This window comes from Vulpes lagopus, chromosome 11 (genome assembly GCF_018345385.1).
Source record: "Vulpes lagopus strain Blue_001 chromosome 11, ASM1834538v1, whole genome shotgun sequence".
NCBI lineage: Eukaryota > Metazoa > Chordata > Mammalia > Carnivora > Canidae > Vulpes > Vulpes lagopus.
In genome coordinates this window covers 66,739,660-66,762,211 of record NC_054834.1, presented here as the reverse complement: position 1 = coordinate 66,762,211, position 22,552 = coordinate 66,739,660, and the positions used below count along the sequence as shown (strand labels likewise).

Sequence of the window (22,552 nt, the reverse complement as noted above, 5' to 3'; positions counted from 1 at the left end):
TCAGCGTCCTCATGAACTTATGGGAGAGTTGGTTGGCAAAGCCTCAACAAGATGCCAAGGTTCCAGGAACAAGGAATTGGCTCCAGGATAATCTTGCTTCAAGTCCCTACCTTGATCTTCCAGGGAGCAGAGACCTTGGCAGGGAAGCTCAGCTTGCAGAGGTCTCTTTAAAAGGGGAGGGACCGTTCCTCAGGCCGCTCCCTCCTCTCATTAATATGAAAGTTATCGTGAATATTGATGTGGGGGCGTGGCGCCCGGGCCAGCTGGGCTAACCAGCCAGGGGTTCCCGGTTTCACAGAGAGGAAAGTGACAGAAGCCGTGCAGAGGGAGACGCCGAGAGAGCGGAGCGCCGGGCAGCCACCCAGTCTCGGGGGAGCGCTCAGCTCCCCCACCCCCGGCTCCCACCCTGCCCGGGGGGCTCCTCCAGCCCTCAACCCCACTCCCAGGCTCTCCATGGAAGCCAGCTGTGCCCCGGGAGGAGCCGGAGGAGGAGTCGGCTAAATGCTCGCGGTGCGCCCGGGGCCCCTGAGCCCAGCCAGCTCCGCGCCGCTGCCCTAAGGCCCCCGCGCCCCCCGCGCCCCTGCCCGGGGCCGCGCCGCCCCCGCCCGCCCCTCCCCGGGGCTTCGCCCGGGACCTGCCCCCGCCCGCTAGCCGGCGCTCAGGCCGGAGCTCTGGGCCGGGCGCGCCGCCGCCCTGGAGTGAGGGAAGCCCAGGCGAGGGGGTCTCCGGGGCCGGCCGCGATGGACGCCGTCTTGGAGCCCTTCCCGGCCGACAGGCTGTTCCCCGGATCCAGCTTCCTGGACTTGGGGGATCTGAACGAGTCGGATTTCCTCAACAATGCGGTAAGACCGAGGGTCCGCGTCCCCCTTCCACCGCTCCGCACCCCTCGTCGCGGCGGCGCCCGGGCCCCCCGGAGGGACGGGACTACCCCCTGCGGGCAGGAGCGGGGGAGGGGGCTCGCTGCAGGGTCCCCGGGAGACACGTGTGTAGAGCTCTGAGGTTTGGAGGCTAGATGCCTCGGCACCTCCCTGGGCCCCGAACCTAGAGCGGAGCTCCGAGCTTGCGCCAGTGCGCACCCCTCCCGGGGGCTCGGCCCGCGGGGACGCTGACCGCCGCCTTCTTGGGGAAGGGGACGTCGAGGCGTCGCAGCCAGCCGATCCTCGGGTACTAGCCCGACACGCACCAATCCTGCCCCCTCCCACGTCTTCTAACCGTCCTGCACCCACCCCTGGGTTCCCGGACCAGATTGGGCGCAAAGTGGCGGCGCCCCCGCCTGCGCCCCCTTTAGGACCTCGGTGTCTGCGCGGCCGGCTCTCCGCTGGGGGGCGCACAGGGAGGCGTTCGCGAGGCCGGGGACCCAACGCCCCTGGGGGGCCAGAGTCGTACCCGGGTTCGGAGCCAGTCCTGGAAGCTTAGGGGCGCTGCGGCGGCCGCCCCGGGGAGTCAGACCCGAGGTTCCCCAGGGAGCGGCCTGGGCAGCACAGGGTGATCGTTCAGGGGGAGCGAGGTCTTTGGAGATCTTTCTCCCCATCTCTGTGTCTCTAGGTCTGTTCCTCTGTCCCTCGGGTCTCCCCGGCTTTCCCTGCTCTCCCCCGGGTCTTCGTGACTGTCTCGGTCTCTGAGCTTGTCCTTCTCTCTCTTCCCCTCCCTCCCTAAGGAAACGTGGCTTCTCTGTCTTCTTCCCTCCCTTCCTCCCTCTCTCAAGCTCAGCCCTAAAGCCCTGCTGGGGGGAGGGGCATGGGCTCCGAAACGCAAGAAAATATTTGGGTTCAGAAGGGCCTGCTGGGTGGAAATGAGAATCTGATGGGATCCCCTCCGTGAGTGAACTGGCCATCTCTCTCCCTGTCTACACACATTCTCTCTCTCTCTCTCTCTCTCTCTCTCTCTCAACGGGTCTCTGCTGCCTGGCCTCTACCTCCTGAGACCACCATAAACTTGGCCAGACAAGAGCCAAATGCACAGAGACTTCAAGGATTGGGGCATCTTCCACTTAAATTGTCCCAGGAAACAAGCTGAGGGCCAGGAAACTGAGTGAGGGAGGCATGGGGTGTGAGGTCTCCCAGCCCTCCTTAGGGAGATCTGGGTCACCCTGCTCTCTGAGGATGGCCCCTGGTCCCAGTCGAGTGGAAGAGGGGAGAGGCCTGGAGCTGGTAGTGGGAAGAGCGAGGCTCTAGTCCTGCCCTGCTTCAGCGCACCCCTGGGAGCCTGGGCCCCGCTACCAGCATTCCTCCCTGGGCCTCTGCTTCTTTGTCTATAAAATGGGAGAGGTTGGATCAAGTGTTTCTGAGGATGGTCTGGCACGGATCCTAGGAATAAAGTGGCAGGGATTTGGGGTTCCGTTATACCCCCACCCCTGGAGTTGGTAACAGACACTGATCAGGGGGAGAGAGGTTTGTTGGAGTTTCTACTCTTGCAGCCAGGGGCTGATAGAGCCCTCCCCACCGCCACCCGCCACCATGAGGTGCCCTCTGCAGCTCTGAGTGGGGCTTTCTTCTGAATGAACTCTGCCGCCTACAGCCTCTTCCTGCTGCTCCATTCAGCCTTGTGTCCCCAGCTGCTCGGCTGGGCCTTGGTCCAGCGCAGGAAAGGAGGCAGGATCAGACAGTGGTATCCAGCACTGGGACTGGGGAGGGAAAGCCCTGCTGGGGAAACTCCTGACCTTGAACCCAGGCAAGGCCAGGCCAGGCAGGGAGAGAGGAAAGGATTCCTAAGAGGAGACACCAAGAACTCCCAGGCTGGGAAGCAGGAGATTTGGTTCTCACTGTTCTGTCACCAGCCAGCTGGGCAGTTCAGACAAGTGACTTTTCTTCCTCTGAGACTCGGTCCCCTCATCTGAAACACGGAGGTATAGATCCTTCCCCAGAGTGTTATTATAGAGACCTAGTGAGAAAATTAAAAATTAATGGAGGAAAAAGCCTGGCAGGTAAGTTTCTACAGTTAACTTGTTTCAGAAATTAGATGGGGTGGTGTTAAGAACTACTCAGCAATGAATTGCTGTGTGGCTTTGAGCGAGTCACTTTCCCTCTCTGGTGCCTCCACTTTGATGTCTAAGATTCCTTACGACTGGGACCATATACCAACCCTACGCCCAACTCCCTCTTCATTCTGCATGAGGGTAGGAAAATGTTTTCAAGGGAAGGAAGGGAAGGGAAGGAGCCTGTGTTGAGTTTCTCAGTCTGGAAGATGGAGAACAGGGCATTCGCTATCCTTTTTAAAAATCCAGATAAAAGCCATAGAGTCATGTGGAAAATGTGTGTGCTCTGTTGCTCCGTGCAAAAAGAAGAATCAAAAATGACGATGCTCACCCCGAATACAACTCTGTAAGAAATACACATTGGCTTGGACAGAGACAGAATGAGTATGCAATTCAGGTCAGCAGGCATGCTCAGAGGTGGTCGGGGGTGCTTTCTTTTTTTCCTTCTAGGAAGAGACCTTCATGCTTTTCCCAGCTTCCCTCCGTGATTCTCTGATTCTCGGAAATACCCCTCAAAAGGAGCTGCCCTTCCTGCCAGATGTGGAGGGCTCCTCCTCCCTTCCCCACTCTCCCCCAGCTCCTGATGTTACCCCAGGAGAGCCTTGTCCCCTGGATCCGGTGATCCTCCTCCAGGCCCCCGGGGAAGGTATGAGAGGCTCTGGTGCTCAGAAAACTGGAATAAAGGACCACAGGGAGAACAGGTTGTGTCTCCAGATAGAGATACTAGGTCTGTACGGTGTCTCTTGTCTTCTTTTTCTGGCTCAGGAGAAAGGATGAACTCTGGTTTCTCTAGGGAGAAATAGCTTTGGATCCCAGAGATGCCCCAACTGGGAGGGTGTGGGGAGGAGGAAGAGAAGGAGGAAGAGGAGTACTGTTTTCTCAGAGGGGAGCAGCAGGAAGCTGCAAGGATGTTTGCCCAGTACATTCATTTACCTCCCAGCAGTTGGGGAGGCCAGGTGTGGGAATGACTAGGACCCAGGGACCAGCCCAGGGGAAGGGAGGTGTGGGGGCTAAGCCGTGCACAGAGCTAAATAGGGAAACAGAGAACCACCACCACCACCACCCCAGCCTTGGGGGATTAGGGAGATTAGAGAAATATGTGCATTTGGGTGTTCCTGTGTCTGTGTGTGGGCCTTTAACAGCCCCTAAAAGGGGAGGTGTGTGTGTGTGTGTGTGTGTGTGTGTGTGTGTGTGTTTCTTTAAATTCTCACCAACAGGAAGAGGACCTAAGGGCCAAGACACTCTGGTCTCAGAGTAGAATCCCCTAGGAAAGGACTAATGGAGGAGCCAAAATCTCAAGGCTCCAACTCAGGAAGGGAGATTTCCCCAGACACCAAGTCCTCCTCCAAAACACTGAGTTTGATGGGGGCTGGGGTCTTTTGTTTTGTTTTTGCTTCCCCCACTGGGCTACAAGCTCCTTGAGGGCAGGGGTTTGTCTTGTTCATGTGATATCCTCAGTGCCTGGCACAGCACTGAGCCTCAAGGGAGCATGGCTAAATGAAGGAAAGGGGGCCCAGCCCAGAGCCCACATTTTCTTAGGGAGGAGGGGAAAGGGTGCCTAAGCCCTCAGCCATCAGGATTCTGCAACCCATATTGTCTCTGAGATTCAGGAAGTGATCTCTACTATTTCCAATGAGTTGTCATTACCTTGAGCCATCCCCATCCTATGGCACAGACCCCTGGAGCCCCTGAACTAGGTAATGTATAATTAGTTGACCCACAGCAGATCTGAACTTGTGGCTTAGGCCTCACCTTTGAACATTGGCTCTAGGGCTTCCATCTTCCCCAGGTTTCTCTAGTTCAGGTTGCTGTGGGACTCCTGGATCCACATTCACCCAGCTTCAAGCAAAGTCTCTTCCAGTCCTGCCTCAGGGCCTTTGCACATGCTGTTCCTGACCTCTAGAATGCTTTCCCTCAGTTCTCTCCATCCCATTCTCCTTAATTCAAATGCCACCTCTTTAGAGAAACTTCCCAACCACCTCAAGTGGGATGCCTTCTGATTTGCTGTTTCAGCCCTTTGATTTCTTCATAGCCCTCATCCCAGAATACAGCTATTTTATTGGCTTATTGTCCATCTCCTCCATTGAGAAAGCAAGTTCCATGAGAACAGACACCCTGTCCGTTCTGTTCATTGCCATAAACCTATCCCAGTGCTGTGGCACAAAATAGGTGCTTAATATAGTAAAACTCCATCGTAAGACAAGAAGCCAAGTCCAAAACTTTCAATCATGTAAAATGTACAGTTGTGTTATTTCAGGATCAATGAAGAGCAACATTTTTCTGTTGGTCCGTACTATCACAAAAAAAGCACAAAAGTAGACTGTGGCACCTTTACCACATGCAGCAGACCAAATGAGAAAGCTCCAGAGGAGCACCAGGCAGTCATATCTTTTACCAACCGCTCTGCCTTGAGATAAGAGCTTTGCCCACCTTTATTTGAGGTGGGCCCCAGGCATAGGACAGAGCCAAGTTTTGGTTGCATTATAGTGGACTTTGCTCCATTTCAAGGACTTACTGTATTTGTAGAGAAAATTACTTCAGACCAGAACAGTCCCTGTAAGGGAAGGGGAGAATGTTTTTTAAAAGACAGGCCTGAGGGACACCTGGGTGACTCAGTGGTTGAGCGTCTGCCTTTGGCTCAGGTCGTGATCCTGGGGTCCTGGGATCGAGTCCCCCATCAGGCTCCCCGCAGGGAGCCTGCTTCTCCCTCTGCCTATGTCTCTGCCTCTCTTTCTCTGTGCCTCTCATGAATAAATAAATATTTTTTAAAATAAAATAAAAGAGAGGCCTGAGTGTTCAAGAAGTGTATTGCTAATTCCAGAGGGGGCCCCGGGGTTCTCAGGGTCCTGGCCTGGCCAGGCCTGAGGCTGATGGGGATGCTGGATCCCACAAAATGCTGCCTGTCCCCAATCTACTATGAGGTCCCTCCGGCTTCCCTGGACCAGCTGGGGCTTTGCTTGCTTGTTCTTCAACATCCAGTCCTTTAACAAATGGGTACTGAAGGAGCCCCTTGCTGGTCACTATGCATAGTGACCTCCAGCCACTGAGAGCCAAGTGAGAGGGAGGGGGAGCCTTGGTAGCAGCACCACAGAGCACTGTGAAAGAATGGAGCAGGGCAGGTGCCGGAGGAGGAGCATCCAGCTGAGATGGAGGTCATGGAAGGCTTCTTAGAGGAGGTAACTTGGCAGCCTCCCTCCCTAATAGCTCCATCCCTGTTGGCAAAGGAGCTGCTGGAAGTCACTATCCCTCTTATGGAGCCTGTAGAGGTATCATTGTCGCCTGTGCAGATAAGAAAACAGAGTTTGGAAAGGAAGCAGGGGTCTCATGGAGTCTATCAAGTTGGGGAGAGAACCATCTTCTCTCTCTCTCTCTCTCTCTCTTTCTCTCTCTTTCTCTCGTTCTGGTTTGCACTTTGCTCTCTAGGGCAAGGAAAGTTTAGGCTCCTGATATCAGAGGGGACCCACGCTCATTCTCACCCACTGTCATCCTCAGGGCACCATCGATGCCTAGAGCATTAGAGGCAGAGCCAGCAGGTTGCCTGGCCTGTGAGCTCAGAGGCCCTGCATTCCATCCCAAGCCCTGTCTTCAGACTCCCTTCAGGATGCTGCTCCCTGGCCCACCTGGGAATTCGGAACTTTGCTCCCAGGACTCCCCAGGAGGGTCTATCTATGTTGGGCCTGGCCTGGCTACTGTGCCAGGAGAGGAGAGGGTGAACAACATCCCCACTTTGTGTCTTCCCCTCCCCATACCATTTGCCTCCTGCAAGTCCTGGTACAGAGGCCCTCCCAGAACATCCTTCTCTGGGACCTAGCTTGCCCCTGAATCTCCCTCAAGAAACCAGCTCCAGATGCTGGAGAACAAGCTGTTCTTCTGGAAGTCTCTGCACTCCAGGGGGGGCAGGATAGAAGAGGAAGATTAGGGTGGAGTTAAGTCAAGACCATGAGCATGCTCTGGCTGGAACACTGTGTAACCCCCTCAAGCAGAGGGGAAGTCAGAATAAGTGGCAGGACCCTTGACCAAGGTAGGGGAAAAGGTAAGGGTGGGGTACCCGGTTCAGGAGAAGTGGGGAGGTGCAGGATATGGTCCAGAACTCTGGCCATCCTAGAAAATATGTCAAAGGGATCGATTTCCTTGGAATGTCAGAGATTCTGATCCCCATGACCTGGATGTACCATGTCACCAAAGAGGTCAACTTGACAACCGGGGCAATAATGGGCTTCTCTGCTGCTGGTTTCCCTGTGCCTCCTCTCCCACCTCCTCTCCCAGAGCCCTCACCGCAGCTTCCTTGGCCCTTGGCTCCTGACTCTTGGCTCTTGGCTCTTGGCCCAGGAGCCATTTCACCCATCCCAGAGAAGCTGACACATCTGGGCTGGGCTGTGTGGTCCAGCATAACAGCTGGACAGCAGCAGCTGTCCCCCTTTCCCCCTTCCAAAAGAAAAACAAAAATGAAAGCAGCAGAGGAGCAAAGCAGGCTCTTCGGGCCCTCATGGAGAGCCAGGAGGCAGTTTTAAAGCAGCAACTGAGAGGTCCTGCTTCAGAGGCAGGCAGGCCCAAGCCTTTGCCCACATGTGCCCCTCAGCCCGGACTGTCCTCGCCTCTCCTCACCCCATTTCCCAACTACTGTGTGACCTTGGGCAAATCACTTCCCCTCTCTGGGCCCTGGCTTCCCAATTGCTGAACTAGACTGCGAATTCTTTGAGAGCAGGGACATCAGACAATTATTTTCATCTGTTGCCTAGTTATAGCTAGAGCGACTGAGTGCTGAGTAAATGCTTATTTATTGGATGGATGGATGGATGGATGGATGGAAGGAAGGAAGGGAAGGAGGAAGGAGGGGTGATGATTGGATAAGGTAGGTAGATGAACAGGTAGTAGAAGAAAGGACAGTTCCATACTTGTAGCTTCAATGGTACTTTTTTTAAAGTGGATTTTAGGGCAGCCCCAGTGGTGCAGCAGTTTGGCACTGCCTGCAGCCTGGGGTGTGATCCTGGGGACCTGGGATCGAGTCCCATGTCAGGCTCCCTGCATGGAGCCTGCTTCTCCCTCTGCCTGTGTCTCTGCCTCTCAGTCTCTCTCTCTTGCTGAATAAAATAAATAAATCTTTTTTTTAAGTGGATTTTATTTTTTATTGAAATAGTGAATTTTTTTAAAGATTTTATTTATTTATGAGAGACAGAGAGAGAGGCTAAGACACAGGCAGAGGGAGAAGCAGGCCCCATGCAGGGAACCTGATGTGGGTCTCGATCCCAGGGCTGCCCTGAAATATTTTAACCTAAATTATACATCTTCCTTTTACTTTACCATAATAGCCTTTTCTATCATAAAAGAATAGTAGGTTGCTTGCTTATGAATTACAAACTATAATAAAAGTGATACGTGTGTACTCACTACCTCACTGAACAACTAGACCCAGCCCTGAATATTTGGGTCTCTCAAAGCCACATGAGTCTGGGGGAGAGGTGTCCAATAGACACTGAATCCACTCCAGGGGCAGATTCTGAACAGGAGTGTCCTGAGACCTGGTGCCTACTCCCAGACCCAAGTCCACAGGTCAGATAGCCAATACCTCAAAAATAGGGGAAGGGGGGCAGGGAGGTGGGGCTGAACCATACCTGAGGTGAGGTGGGGTGGCCATTAATGGTTTCCTTTAACTGCTCAGACCCGGGAGCAAATCTTGGCTCTCACCATTTGTCATCTGTGTGAACTTAAACAGGTACCTGAACTTTTCCCAGCTTACTTTCCTCATCCATTAAAGTATGGCCATAGAACAAAGGGTTCTACGAGGATTCAGTCAGATAAGGCCTACCACAGTGCCCAGCACATAGTAAACCCTCCATAAGTAATAGTTATTGCCACTGATTTTATTCTGATTGTTATTGTCATGGCCTGAAAGGAAGGACCCCCAGCATTGGCCAGGCTTGGAGGAATGGCCCACCTTCTCCATCCCTGTGATGAGCTCTGGTGGTAGGGATTTTATTTCCCTCTTGGGAGCTGGAAGGCTCTTTTGGGGTAAAGACAAAAGATACCAGACCCCTTCTCAAGGCTCTTTCTGGGCTTCAGGAGAGGAATGACCTGGGGTGAGCTACACTGGGGCCCCAAGTGAGGACCCAGTGCATGGAAGTCGGGGCCAGAGTTTGTACCTGGCTCTGTACTGAGTGTTGGGATGAGGCAGCAGAAAGTCAACCATTCCCTCCACCAACCAGTGTTGTCCTGTGTGCACAAGCTCTACAGTCAGAGCTTGGATTCAAATCCTGATTCAGCCTCTTGCTAAATGAATGAACCTGGGAGAAGCTACTTAATTCTCTGTGCCTCAGTTTCCTCAACCTTAAATAGAAGTACTACCTTCTGAAAATTAAATGAGATACTCCACAGGAGGAACTATAACAGTGCCTGGGACAGAAATATTAGCTATTATTATTATTATTATTATTATTATTATTATTATTATTTTCATTCTTAGGCATACTCTATGTTAGGCCCTGTGTGAGGCCTAGCAGAGGGTTCAAGGACTCTTGAACCTAGCAGAGGGTTCAGGAACTCCATCCTGGCTCCTGCTCTCCAGGAGGCAAAGATCAGAAGGGGAGATATAGGTCACATTGTACCCACTTAGAGTTCAAGGCATGACACTAACCAGTGATCCAACAGTCTATAAGTGCTCTAGTGGTTCAAGAGGGACCTCGGGTGGTACAGGTGGACGATCAAGGAAGACTTCCTAGTGCAAGTGGCATTTTAATTGGCCCTTAAGGGGTGATAGGAGTTGGAATGAGAAGGGCAAAGGTGTTCCAGACCCAAGGAATGATATAAGCAAAGGCCCTGAGGCAATGGAGCTCACAGCAGTTTTCAGGAGCCTGGAGTAGTCATCCAATTAGAATGGAGGGAAGAGAAAGATGAGCGTCTCCAACTACAGTGCTAGTATGTATGAGACGCATGTATAACAGACCTTGAATGTCATGCTTGGGAGCTGGGAGTTTTTTCAGCAGGCAGGAGAGGGCCAGTGATAGTTCTGAGCTGGACAAAGCGGTGGTCCCAGCAATTCTGAACTCTTAGTGCTAGGAGGTCTAGGGTCCGTTGGGAATCGGCTGCCAGCCTGTCTGGATGATGAGGGACCCTCCCCAAAGGGGGACAGAATTGTGGGCCCTCCCTGAGTCCAGAGCAGCCTGAGGTCCCTTCTCTTTTCTGACTTCCACCCTATGCCCTGATATGACTCTCACACTGGGCCAGGAGTACCAGTTCCCATCAGGCTCTTTCATCCCCAGCCCTCGGGCCAGGCTGACCTGGAGAGGCCCAAGGCAACTCCACCCTTGCAAAGGAACAGGCTTCCCTCTTCAGGGCTGAGAGCTCCAATCTAAACTATGTTCTTCTCCTGGCCCAACCCCAGGGCCTTAATGGGGTTCCCCAAACCCCTCCTACGGCTCAAGACCCTCCATTCTCAGGCAAAGCATGTCCCTGCAGGGCCTGGAAGTCTAGAAGGTTCCAAGCCCTCCTTCTGAGGCCAGGCCTGCCTGGCACCCTCACCCCCTTGGCCCTCCTACCCATCAGTTGGGACAAGATGCCCAGAGCCCCTTTCATCATCCTCCCAGAGAAGAGGCCCAGCCCTGCCCTCTGCTGCCCCAAGGCCTTCACCCCTTCCTCTCCTAAAGCTGCAAATCAGTTCCACATTTGGGATCTGGCATGTACTATCTGCTCAGAACTTCCCCTCCCAGTTAGCTCAGGCTCACATCTCTCCCGCCCCCCCCCCCAACCCCACATGGTCAGCCCATGGGGTCTGCAGAAGGGGATGGGCTCCTGCCTTCACTAACCCCTCCAGAGGTCTGAGAGGGAGCTGGACTGTGGCTAGATACCAGAGGGACCATGGACAGGAGGTCCCCCAACCCCCCCACCCCCAGGAGAGATGAAAGGGAAAGGGTAGAGGGGGTGGGGCAGAGGCAAAGCTTGAGCAAGCACATGAGGGGATGAGGGGTTGGGGGTGGTGAGGGAAGGAGCGAGGTAGTTCCGAGCTCAGCACATTCCTGAGACATCTGGCTGTGCTGGAAGGGCCCCAGCTGGCCCGCATGGCTGTCGTTCCAGCTTCTCTGCTCTGTGATGTCAGGACCCAGCACTCCCCCTCCTCTCACAGCCCCACTGCCCTGAGGTCCACCTTGGGGCGGAGTGTCGGGGTCTCCTCCCCAGCCCCCTCATCTTCAGTGAGTAAGCATGGGGCCACCGAGGACTGGAGGAAATGCCTGACCCAGAGGAGGGCCTGGGCATGGCAGCAGGAGGCCCACACCAAAGACCCAGGGGTTTGCCCATGCAACTGACTCAAGGAGATTCCTCTTTGGGGTTGATGCCAGTCCCTCCCTTCTCCTTGGAAGGGAGATAGAGACAGAGGAGGGACTCTGGGAATGGCTGCTTACCTCAAGCTGTGTGATCCTGAGCAAGTCCACTCCCTTCTTGGCTCTCTGTTTTTCTCTCTGTAATAATAATAATAACAACAACAACAACAGCTCCATTTCAGTGAGACCCTTTCATGCCTCCTGCATTGTGTCAAGTACTTTACAAATGTCATCATTTATTAAACCTCACTGCAACCGAGGAGCTGGAGATAGGTACCTCCTATTTTAGAACCGAAACTGAGGCTCAGAGAGGTTAAGAAAGTTGCCCAAGGCTGCACAGTAGGTAGCGGAGCCAGGGTTAGGGCTGGATCTGTCTGCCTCCCTTGCTCTTAACCATCAAGCAACATTGCCTCTGTCAATAAGAGGGGACTGACCTAATGATGCCAGAATTCTTTTCAGCTCAAAAATGGTGATGATTTTTTTTGGCTATTGTGGGGCTCTTCAAGAAGGGCAGGGGCAGGCATTAGTCACACACTGGGTGGGGGAAGAACAGAGGCAGCTGGCTTTGCAGCAGCTGATGGGCCAGGAGTCTTTGGAGGTCCCCTCCCTTGGAGTCCCAGAGAGGCCCAAACCCCCAAGGCGAGAGCCACAGCCTGATCCCCAGTCGTACCCAGGGGTCCCACACCTCTCCTGCTGGAAAGGAGTAAATAAGGAGAGAGAATGCAGCTTCTTCCAAAAATAAAACCTGAGGACAACTCAGACAGGCCGGGACAGCAGAGGAAGCCAGAGGCCGAACGTTGAGTGCACTGGAGAGAGAAAAGGGGCCAAGGGAATTCCAGCCAGAGCCCAGCGGCAGGCTCCAGCTGAGGGCCTTCCAGCTGGCCAGGGGCCGGGAGAGCAGCTTGGCTGGGTGGCCACGGGGCTCTGTTGATACTCCTGGGCCTAGCCAAACCCTGGGGGCAGCTCCTGTGGTGCTGAGTGGGGGACCATGGTCCCCACGAACTGGTCTGTCTGGGGCTTAAGAACAGAAAGGCCTTGGGAAAGGACAACCTGAGTGCAATAGGCCCCACCAGGGAGGAGCCGAGGGGAGGAGGCCAGGAGCATGGAAACTCTGCCTGGAGCAGGAGCAAGCTGGCATTGCAGCAGCATTCAGGGCAGTCATTCCTGGAGGCTCAGCTGCAGAAAAAAAAGGCCTCAGTCCATTAATTCGCTGGCACATCCCTTCATTCACCCACTCATTCAGTCCATCAAGCAGTCACTCGGCAAACATCTAAGCACCTACCATGTGCTGGGACCAATGTTGGGCTTTGGAGAGACACATGAGACTTGGACAGAGCAAGACATAGAGGTAATATGGCTGGATCATTTCAAGCTATGGGAAGGCACTTGGCAACTATCCTAAGGGCAGTAGGGAGTTATCGATAGATACTGAGGAGGAGAGTCACATGGTCATATTGTGTTAGAGGAGTCCTCTTAATGGAAGTTAGAGAATGCTCTGGAGACAGATCTGAGTTCGAGCCTTAGACCTACCTTCATCCTTCATGTGGGGTGTTCATGCTGCTAGTCGGAAAGCCTTTTCTGAGCAGGAATTGGGCTTTGTTCATCTCTATATCCACAGGGCCGGGCACATAGTAGGTGCTTAGTAAATACTGAACAAATGCATAAGGGATGAATAAATGGATGCCATCAGATGCCCTTATTCTTCAGAGGTCCCCCGTGCCAGCTCTGGCACTTAGTCTCCAGTGTCCTGAGCTGTCCCACAGGGATCCTCTGGCCACCGTCTATGGACCAACATCTCCAGCAGCCAGACTGTGGGCTGCTGTGCCCTCACTGGTGCCAGTCACAGCTAATCCCAGCCCTGGGCGGCGGCATTCACTGCCACCGCTTCCTCCGGCCCAGACAGTACCTGGCACTGACCCCAGGGCTGGGCCACGGTACATGGGCCGCCTGGTCAGAAGATGCCAGGGGCTGGCCAGGAACCTGCAGGCCAGTTCTCCATTTTCCTGAGGCATCTGCAGCCTGGCCAGGGAAGGGTTACCAGTGTCAGGAGAAGGAACCGGGGAGCCAGACCAGCAGGGCTGGGGGGTCGACAAAGAACACGCACCCTCCCTGGGCCCTGCAGTGTACAGAAAGCAGCCTGTGATGGGTGGCAGCCTGCGCTTTCCTCTCCCTTCCTCTCTCCAGCACAAGCACAGAAAAGCTCAATCCCCATGTCATCCCTTCCTCCAGTCCCAGCCCTCAGTGTCCCAGCCCCAGGCGAGCCTGGGACTCCCAAAGCTCCCTTGCTGGGGGTCATATGACTCAGGCCTGTGGGTTGGCACAGTCAGCATCTAGTTCTGTGGTGGTGTGAGATGTTGTGCGTGTTCAAGTGAGAGTGTGCATGACCGTGTCTGACCATCTCTGGGGTGGCTGCACATATGTGTGGGTGTATAAGAGACTGTCCATCTGTCTGATCACACCTGAGGAGTGTGTCCTTGTTGGGGCTGTCTTAGGTGCCTGCCGGTGAGAGCCTAGGTGAGCCCCTGAGGGTGTGTGTATGCCAGGCTGTATGTGGAGTGTGTCTGTGGCTGTGGATCTTACACTTAGTGTGGTATCAGAGCAGTGGTGTTTCCCTGTGTAAGAAGGAGCCTCACAGAGCATGTCTGTGTAGCACATGCACACGTATGCACACACATACACACAGAGAAGCATTTCTGCTTATTTGGACTTGGGCTCTGTGGTGAATAGTTTGGGAGGGGGAAAATATGAAACCTCAGCACCCGCCTTCACTGGGCTTGTGGGGATTGGGGAATAAGAGTGAGGTTGGAGAGTGGAACAATGTGCCCCCCTTAACCCCCATGCCCTTGCCAGGAAGGCTCAGGGCCTGGCTCCAGGGACGGGAGAACTGGCTTCATCCCTTCCCAGTCCCCAGGGAGGCCAGACAGAGCAAAAGAGCCCACTCTGCACACTAGTTCACCTCCCCCTGTCCCTGCCTACCATTCCTGTCTCAGTAGGAACACAGTCTATACCAGATGCGGAAGCAGGCCTGGAGAGGAGACACCACCTGCCCCTGCCCAGGTCTGCCCCAGAGCCCAGCTGGATCTTGAACTGGAGCCTCCCAGTCTGAATCCAGGCCCTTTTCCCCTTCACAGGACCACTTTTGATTCTGGCCCTGAGAAGGGGACCCCCAAATGCCTGGATGGTGATGCTTAAGGACTAGGAGGGCCTGACAACTAGATACCCAGGGGCCCAGTTCTCCTCCCCTAAGTCCCTCCCTGATCTCTTTTGAGTCTACCCCCCACCACACATGCACACTCTCTCAGGGCAGGCACTGACTCAGACTGGTGAAATGGGGTCTGTTTTCTAGTGACCACGAGGCAAGTAACCGTCCCGGAATGTATGGGTCAGTGGAGGGGGGGCGTGGGGGCCCAGCCTTCGGGGGAAGGAAGGGGGAAATGTGAGAGGACTCTCCTCCCATCTCTCCCCAGAGCTCACTCTCGGAAGGAATGTCCGGGCTCGGGATTCCCCCCCACTCCTTATCCCACAGCTCAGCCTGGACCCACTCTGCTCTCCTCCCCCCTTTCCCCAAGCACGGACTGAATCAGCGCGGGCGAGGGAAGAGGCAGAGGCAGGGACCCGGGTGCACGCGCCCTGGGGCTGGGAGCCGAGGGACGCAGGCGCTCTGAGGCCGCCCCAGGTCCGGGCAGAACCGTCCCCTACACACCCTCTCAGCGGACAGCGGCCCCCCCCAGCGCTGTCCCCCACTCTGCATGGACCCCAGTGGAGAAATTGCTGCAGAGGAACTGAGAGGAGCTTCAGGTGGTCCTACGACCGCCCCCGGGAGCGTCCCCACTCCCCGCACGACCGAGGACCCGATGCCCCGTCCATGCGCCCTGTGGTGGGACTGGTCGAAGAGGGACGGAAGGAGCGGAGCTGGAAGAACCCTGAAAGGGCTTCAGGATGGCGGGCCGGGGGCGTCCGAGGAGACCTCGCTCACCGCTGGCGGTGCGGGGTCGTGGGCCGTGCAACTCGGACGGGCCTGCGCCTGCGTGGCGCTGTCGGCCCTCCTGGGAGCCCCAAGGGGGGTCCCTGCTCTGCCCCGAGCGCAGAAGAGGCCGCACAGCCGGACCTGGCGCTCCCGGCCCTTCCCACGGCCCCGCGGTCAGCGCGGCGCACGGCCCCCCATCGGCTCGCGCCCCGCCGCCGGCCGCCCGCAGCCGCCTCCCATTGGCCAGGAGCTCCGCGGGCCCCACCAATGAGCGGGCCGGACTCCGGCGCGGGGCCGCCCCCCAGCGCGCAGGCGTTCACCTCCCGCGGGCCGCGGGCGGCCGCTGGGGTTCGGGCCGGGTTTATGCTCCGGGCAGGGGGGCGGCTGAGGCCCGGCTCGCGGTGGGGGCGCCCGCGGGAGACCAGGGCGCGGGGCTGCGGGTCCTCTCCTCCGAGAGACAGGAGCCGGGGCCGACTGCGCGTGGCCTCCGAGAAGGAGCTTATATTGGCATGACTGTAGGAAAAAGTCTTTAACGAGGAGGGAAACAAATCATAATATTTCCTTCTCTGGCTCCCCATCCCGGTTGCCTGGCAAGGCACCCCAGAACGCTCACCACCCCCGTAGAACCCTATCCCCCCTCTGAATGATGACCCACGACCCCCTGCCGTTTGTAGATTAACACCCCTCCTTTTTCATCCCCCACCCCCACCCCACCCCGGGCAATAATTTTCTGCGGGCAGTCTGAAAACCTCAGCTTTTAGTGTGTGCCCTGGAGGTAGTGCTGGCTGTGGTTGGAGGGGGGGTGGGGGGGGACCGCGGGCATGCTGGAGTTGAGGAGGCCTGAGATCCCCAGGGTGGGCTTTCCAAGGTTGGGGGAGGGTGGGTACAGTGGGAGAAGTGAGAGAACAACACGGAGAAGGTGACCCCCATTCCTGTGCAGCCTCAGAGCTGCAGAGAATCCCACCCCGTCTCAACATCACCAGCTCATGGTGTGACCCTGGGTGGCTTTCCCTTTCTGGACCTCAGTTTCCTCATTGGCAAATGGGGTGGGGGGGAGGATCATGGGCTTTCTCAGGTCCCCTGCCTCTAATATGATGATATAAATCAACCATAACGGAGCTGCTTTGAGAGGCCAGGCTCCAGATAGAAATAAGGCTTCAAAGCTCTCTGAAGGGAGTCCTTTCTGGCATGGTCCCATGAGCAGGAGGCTGGCCTGGAGGTAATGAGACATGCCCACCATTGCCACCAGTGGCCTGACCAACACACGAGGAAACCTTGAGCAAAGAGGACTGGGTTTTCTGAGTGTCCTCCACCCCCACCCTGCCTGCCCCTTGGCCGCCCTCCCCTTCCACTTGGCTCCCACCCTCTGGAAGCTCCATCCTGCTGGGCCTCAGCTGCTGTTTCCAGCAGGTGGGGTGGGAGCTGCTCACAAAAGGGGGCCAGGTTTCTGTGGGCACCCCAAAAGGGCTTTCTGAGAAGGACCTGGCTCATCTGCCTGGAGCTGAGGCCTTCAGGGACCCCAGCCCAGACTGGAGGAAGCATGTCTCCTCTCCCAGGCCCCAGGAAAGGCCTTGGCAAACCCTTATCGCCTGAGAAGCAGCTGCTGGAGGAATACCTTAGCGGCTGACTCACTGCCCTCCCTTCCTCACCACCCCCTCCCACTGGGCCCCAAACCAGGCCTCTGCAAAACCCTGAAGAAGCAGGCAGGGACAAGGCGCCCCCAGCTGGGCTAGCCCAGGCCCTACAGAGGGTGTAGCTAGCACAGTCCTGCCTGTGGCTGGCTGGGTGTTTTTTCTGGGGGGGGGGGGGGGGAGTGTACCCTGTAAATGGCCTTAATGTGGGACCACAGTTATTCTTAGAGACATGTTTAAACCTAGGACTTCCTGGTACTGCCTCACCCCAGGCACTGATGAACACTTGACATATCAATGGCATTGCCTTCTGGGGTACAAGGCCCTGTCCCTCCACCAACTACCATGGGCCAGGTGCTAGGATCCAGCAGGTGAACAAGCTACAGACCCTGCCTTGGGGAATTTTCAGTCTGGCAAACAGGCAATTCTTTTTTTTTTTTTTGTTTGTTTGTTTGTTTTTGTTTGTTTGTTTGTTTGTTTGTTTTTTTTTGGCAATTCTTGAATAGAGGAATGTCTGCCACAGTTGGGGAAGGACTAGGTGGTGAGGGGTTGTGGACACTTCCCTGCTGTCCTTGGCTTCCCTGGGCTTCAGTTTCCTTGTCGGTCAAATGCAGCTATGCAACTTATTTCATGGGGTAATCATGAGAAGTAAATAAAATTGTGCATATGATTTTAATCGTGCACTTTGGAAGGTTAAAATCGCAATAAAAATGTATGGTGATAAGTTCTGGCAAACTGGGAAAATGGGAGAGTACCTGAGTCAGTGGGTTTCTGCATTTATTTTGCCCTAGATTCTCTGATCATTCTTCAGCTCACCTCAGCTCAGGCCCAGAGTTTGGCTTTTAGGAGCTGCAGATTTCATACTAATAACAGCTAACAACTATTGAGTACTCACTACATACTAGGCACCATTCTGCTACATACATTTCCTGTGTGTGTGTGTGTGTGTGTGTGTGTGTGTTCTATGTATGAGGAATATGTACTTAACTCATTTTACCCTCATAATTCTATGAGTGTTAAGCACCTAACAAATATTTGATCTTCATGACAACACTATAAAGTAAGAACTAGTATTTCCCCTTTACAGATAGGGAAACTAAGACACATGGCAGTAAAATAACTTAGCAAGTCATGGGGCGAGGAATCAAACGCAAGTCTCTCAGACCCCACAGATGTTCACATGGCTCTGAACCTTATTCTCAGAGGGTTTTTCTGTTCACCCCTTTGGGACTGGGGCAGGCTTTGAGTATTCCATGCCAGAAAGGGGCAACAGCTCCATATCTCAAACCAGTCCCTGAGAAGCCAGTTGTTAACAACTCCCCAGGTTGGACGCCAGGGCCTAATGCAACCCCCCCCCCCCTCACACAATCTCTTCCAATCCAACCCACTAGCAAATTCGTGCAGTCAGTAAATAATGAACAGCAGTAGCATTTCCTTACATCTATATAATTATTTAGAGAGAGAAAAAAATAAGCACCTACTATGTACCAGCCACCAGGTGCTTTATTAATAAGAGGCAATGTTTGTTGAGTAATTATTATGTACCCAGGACTATTAGAAGTACTTTACATGTATGAATTTGTTTTGTCCTCACAACAATCATGACAGAAATGATTATCATCCTCACTGTACAAAGAAGGAAATGAAGCAGAGAGAGGTTAATATCTTTCCCAAGATCTCAGAGACAAATATTTTTCAGATTATTTTGTTTCTAATGTATTTTACTTCATTACCAAGCACGTGTGCACAGGCACGTGCACACACACCCCTGAGATGAAAATTTCACCAGGTATTTAACTTCACTATGAAGTGCACTCTAGTATTTTCTACTCTTATTTTTTTTCTGTTTTATTTTTTCTTAAATCCTGGTTGTGACCTACTAAATTGATTTCACAACCCATTAATGAGTCACCACCCACAGTTTCATCGGCACTGAGTCATAGCTAGAAGGATCAAGGCCAGGATTCAAACCCAAGTGACATGGCTTCAGAGCCTAATCTCTTGGCATAAAGAACATCTTGGAAAAAGGAGAGTCAGAGGCATGAGGACAGTTGGGGACCGTGCTAAGGAGGGGAGTAGAAGCCTTGATAATCCCACCACCTTGCACTCCAGCAAGAAATACAAAAGTCACTAATATTGCCTTTGGGGTGCAAACTCCCTGGCATAGACACGCACTCCTTACTTGTCTTCCCACGAAGTAGGGTGGACGAAGAAACAGACTCAGGCAGTCTGTGCGATTAAACCAAGGTTACAGGAGCCAGAACTAGAGCCCAGTTTTGTCACCTGGGATGCTGTTGTGCCCTTCACAGTTCACCCTTGCAGATAATGACAGTGAGGCTGGAGGTGGCAGTGAAGGTAGAGGGAGTGGTGGTGGCAAAGGTAACATAGTGACAGTGATGATGATCATGATAGAAATGAGAGTAGTTGGTCCTGGGGCTATGGGTGGTGGGGAGGTCGGTGGTGATGGTGGTGGTGTTAACGATGGCGGACAAATGATGGGGAGGTTGCAGCAACAGTGGTGGTGGTGGCAGGCCCAGGAGCCCCACCACAGCAGCATCGGTGCCCCCTTGCCACACGAAGCTGACTGTCCCCACCCTCCTCCTCCTTCCCTAGCACTTCCCTGAGCACCTGGACCACTTTGCGGAGAACATGGAGGACTTCTCCAATGATCTGTTCAGCAGCTTCTTTGATGATCCCGTGCTGGACGAGAAGAGCCCTCTCCTGGACATGGAACTGGACTCCCCCACACCAGGCATCCAGGCTGAGCACAGCTACTCCCTGAGCGGTGACTCGGCACCTCAGAGCCCCCTTCTGCCCATCAAGATGGAGGACACCACCCAAGGTAAGAAAGGGTACAAGGATCCAGGGACAGCAAAGGCCCAGGAGGGGAGGAAGCTCTTGAGGGATCAGAGGGGGACACTGCAGGCTGACACTCCCAGGGGCTCCCTGGGGGAGTCCTCCACCAACCCCTGTCAGAGGAGTGATCCCTGGTGCCTTTTTGCTGTCTCTCCTGTCAAACCCATATAGACACTGCTCAACAGGGTTCTTTTGCTGACTTAGATCAGTGGTGTGCAGAGGGTGGTTCCTGACCGGCAGCACCACCCGGGAACTTGACATGTCTATAGTACTGTCTGGTTCACAAAGTACCTTCATGTTAATTCTCTCATTTACCTCCCGCAAGTCACAGATGGGATAGGAGTCTCTCATTTTTTTCACAATCCCCATTTGATCAAAAAAATGAGGCTTCGGGAAAGCTGAGTTGTGTAGGTCACAAACACAGTAACTTGCATAGTAGGGACTTGGGAGAAAGCAAAGCCCCGCGAGCTAAGCCTCACACCTTTGCCACCATCACGTGTACCAGCCTCGAGGGCCAGCAGGAGGTCCTGGGTGTGGGCCCGGGCAGATGCAGCGGGCATTTTGATGCCTCTACTAACTGCTGGTGTAGATCTTGAGCAAGGTGCTTGACCTCTTTGGGCCTCTGTTTCTTCAACTATAAAATGAAGATAATATATGTGCCATAAGAATTCTGGCCAGGATTTTTAAATCTCTCCATAAAGTACCCAGTTCAGTGCCAGCACCTAATATATAAAAAAGAATTAGTGGCTATTTTCATTGCGCATATAAAAGTCCTCTTAATACTAGAGTGGCTGGAACAATGAACAGCATTTTTAATTCCTCTTTCTCTTCAGAGGACAGTGGTCTTGAATGAGTTTCTCAATATTCTCAGCTATTCAATGGGGAGAATAAGAGTGCCTGCCCCTTAGGATTGCTGGGAGGTATAAAAGAGTTCCTAGGTAGCGAGGACTGAGAGCCCCACTCAGCTCAAGAAGTGTGTGCTGCTTCTGGGGGGCTTCAAGATGCCCCAGGGCCAGAGATGGGACTCTTTACCCCACCCTGCTCACCCTTGTGAGGGCAAGGACGTCCTCTGGGGTTTCAGTGGCTTCAGGGCTTGTGGCTGCAGAGGTCTTAGCTTCCTTGCTTACTCTGACCTCTCAGCCAAGCGTCTGGAAGTCACGTCAGCTCTCATCCTCAGGCACACGCCCACCCAGGGAGGGGCAGCATGTGGGGTGGACCCCCCTCTGTGGCAGGTTCTACATCCACCCCTGCTGGGTCAGCCCAGCAACTCCTTGGCCACCCCAAGTCTATTTTTAGAGCAATTTGTCTGTGGGCCCTTTGTAGGGGCAGCTTCCCGGAGGCCGGACAATTGGCCCTGTAATTTGGGAAGATTGTGGGTGTTCCTGGAGCCCTGGAGCAGCCTGTGGCCCAGAGCTGGGGCGCTCAGCAGGGTGGGGCCTAGTCTCTGAGGTGGGACCAGGCACCACTGACCCCCTCTCTCTACCCTCAGCAGGCCCCAGAGGCCAGAGCCCCCAGTCCTTCCCTTGCATATTGGCTCCCCAGACCCCCACTTCACCTCACCACTGCCCGGGGCTTGCTGGGGCCCCCGTGAGCAGGGCTGACTTGGGGTGTAGGACTGGAGGCACCCATCAGGAAAAGAGGTGATGCCTGCCAGCTCTGTGGCCCGGGTGAAGCCAGGAGCCCCACTAAGTAGGCAGGAAGTAGACACTTCCCTGGGAAACCTGAACATCATACCTCACCACCCACATGCCCTCCCCACCCCCATCTCCTCACTCCCCACCTCGCACCCCATCACCAGGTCCTCTGAACTCTCCCTTCTAAATTTGTCTCCAGTATGCCCTTCCTCTACATCCCCACTGTCACTTCCTTTGCTTCAGCTTCAGCTTCTCTCATTAGACTGTCACCAGCCTCCTGCAAGCCTCCCTGCCTCCATCTTGCCTGTAGGCTGACCTGTCTCCACATGCAAGCAAAATGATTTTTTTCTTTTTTTTTTTTTTCAAAATGATTTTTTTCAACATTACAAATCTGAGCGTGCTTAAAATCCTTCAGCGCTTCCCCATTACCTTTAGGACAAAGTCACAGCTGTGAGCCCAGCCTCTAAGGCCACACTATACCTGCTGACTCTCTGAGCCCATCTTCCCCTTCCCTTTCCATTCCAGCTGCATTAAACTGCTTGGGACTCTCACTAGGTCCCCAACGCCTAGCACAGTGCTCAGCCAATGTTCACCAAGCAGCAGTCATTGCATTAACAATAGCTAGCATTTATTGAACATTTACATCTTGTCAGGCACTTTCACAGATGAAGCAGCAAAGGCTCAGGGAGGTTAAGCAACTTACCTAAGGTCACACAGCCAGTCAGGAAGGGGTCCAGATCTACTGTCCACGCCTGCTCTGTGAGCTGCTGAGTAAAGAAGGTGCCCCACCTCTTCTGGCCCCAGCCTACCCCCCACAAGCACCCCTCTCTGCCCTTGCTCGCCTGTACCTAGCATCTCTCCTCAGCCCAGTGTCGAGCAGTTCCCAGGGGGAGAAGGGCAGCAGAGCCCTCTGCTCCAAGAGTCCCCTGAGCCTGGTCCTGCCCCCTTCCCCAGACATGGAACATGGAGCATGGGTGCTGGGACACACACTGTGCTCCGTCATGGTGAAGCAGGAGCAGAGCCCGGAGCTGCCCGTGGACCCTCTGGCCGCCTCCTCGGCCATGGCCGCCGCTGCCGCCATGGCCACGACCCCGCTGCTGGGCCTCAACCCCCTGTCCAGGCTGCCCGTCCCCCACCAGGTGAGCCTGGGGACTGTTCATGGGGCCTGAGGGAGGGAG

At 54.5% G+C, this 22,552-nt stretch overlaps 1 protein-coding gene across 1 annotated transcript in view; it reads left to right on the top strand.

The window, feature by feature from the left end:
- The first annotated feature begins 310 nt into the window (after window positions 1–310).
- Window positions 311–22,552, top strand: part of CREB3L1 (cAMP responsive element binding protein 3 like 1) — a 35,146-nt gene continuing 12,904 nt past the window's right edge. The window contains exons 1-3 of the mRNA XM_041773592.1: window positions 311–842; window positions 19,498–19,726; window positions 22,329–22,513. Coding sequence (XP_041629526.1) covers window positions 741–842; window positions 19,498–19,726; window positions 22,329–22,513 — 516 coding nt within the window. The 5' untranslated portion in view covers window positions 311–740. The remainder of the gene's footprint in view (window positions 843–19,497; window positions 19,727–22,328; window positions 22,514–22,552) is intronic.